This window comes from Hipposideros armiger, unplaced genomic scaffold, assembly GCF_001890085.2.
Source record: "Hipposideros armiger isolate ML-2016 unplaced genomic scaffold, ASM189008v1 scaffold_470, whole genome shotgun sequence".
Taxonomy (NCBI): domain Eukaryota; kingdom Metazoa; phylum Chordata; class Mammalia; order Chiroptera; family Hipposideridae; genus Hipposideros; species Hipposideros armiger.
The window spans coordinates 1-1,088 of NW_017731820.1; the positions used below are offsets into that span (position 1 = coordinate 1).

General features: G+C 40.3%; 1 protein-coding gene across 1 annotated transcript in view; it reads left to right on the forward strand.

The window, feature by feature from the left end:
• Positions 1 to 529: 529 nt before the first annotated feature.
• The window catches only part of CNTNAP2 (contactin associated protein 2), a gene marked incomplete at its 5' end in the record, with an annotated part of 1,134,943 nt that continues 1,134,384 nt past the window's right edge, over positions 530 to 1,088 (forward strand). The window contains one exon of the mRNA XM_019666439.1: positions 530 to 640. Coding sequence (XP_019521984.1) covers positions 530 to 640 — 111 coding nt within the window. The remainder of the gene's footprint in view (positions 641 to 1,088) is intronic.

Sequence of the window (1,088 nt, forward strand, 5' to 3'; positions counted from 1 at the left end):
CCTGGTTCCAACGCCATTGACTGTTCAAGTGTGATGGGAACTGATGAATTGATCTTTCAGATGCTTTTCAAGGCGGTGATTATTCTATGTTCTCCTTACACGTTTTTCTCAGTCTTTTAGTCATGGTAGGATTTCTCCCACTCTTCCCTGCTCCAGTTTCAATGCTTCTAACCTTTTCTTCCTGTAAGGGATAAACCCCTAAACATTGTCAGGAGACATCGGATCCCAAAACTTGTTAACACCACAACCTCAACTTTCGTTGTGAATCTGAGATGGCAGGTCTGAGCGAGGCCCTCGGGAAGAAAGCCCCCGGCCCTTGTTATGACTCTTGAAATCATTAGGTTGTTTAAACGGTGCCTGTGACTTCTTAGAATTATCATAATCAAGTTGCCTAAATTCTGATCTTTTGCCAAATGTTGAATCGTAAATTTTAAAATGCGGGCTATAGTCAGTAGCCCTTTTAACCAAAACATACCAGTCATTATGTAAAGGTCTTTACTGAATCTCTCTCTCTCTCTTTTCTTTTCAGAAAAATGCGATGAGCCACTTGTGTCAGGACTCTCCCATGTCGCTTTCAGCAGCTCATCCTCTATGTCCGCAAGTTATTCTCCCGGCTATGCCAAGATCAACAAGCGAGGCGGTAAGTCCATTTTTATTTCCTGTGTCACCAAATGTAGTAAAGAAGAATATGCTATATTTTGTTATATTTCTAAAAGATATTTTCGTTGCACTGCAGCCATTAACAGGCACCCCAAACCAATCTTCCCACTTTGTTTAACAGATCCCAGGTACCGTAAACCTAGTTTGCAGCCACTATTGGGGAATCACAATTTGGGCTGGAACAAAAAAAATGATAAATCAAAGAGGAAGAATCTGTGAAGTTGCACGTGATAGTGAACTCAAAATGGTATAAAAAGTCTGGGCTAAGGAAATTCGTGTGAATCAGAAAATCATTTAAAAAGAAGTGAAAAGGAATTGACTCCAAATATGTGTACACATATGGTGTTTGTTAATGTCACTTGATCTTCACAACAGCCTTGTTAGATGGAGTGTTAGCTTGGAGATGCCAGTCATTACTTCTGCCAAAC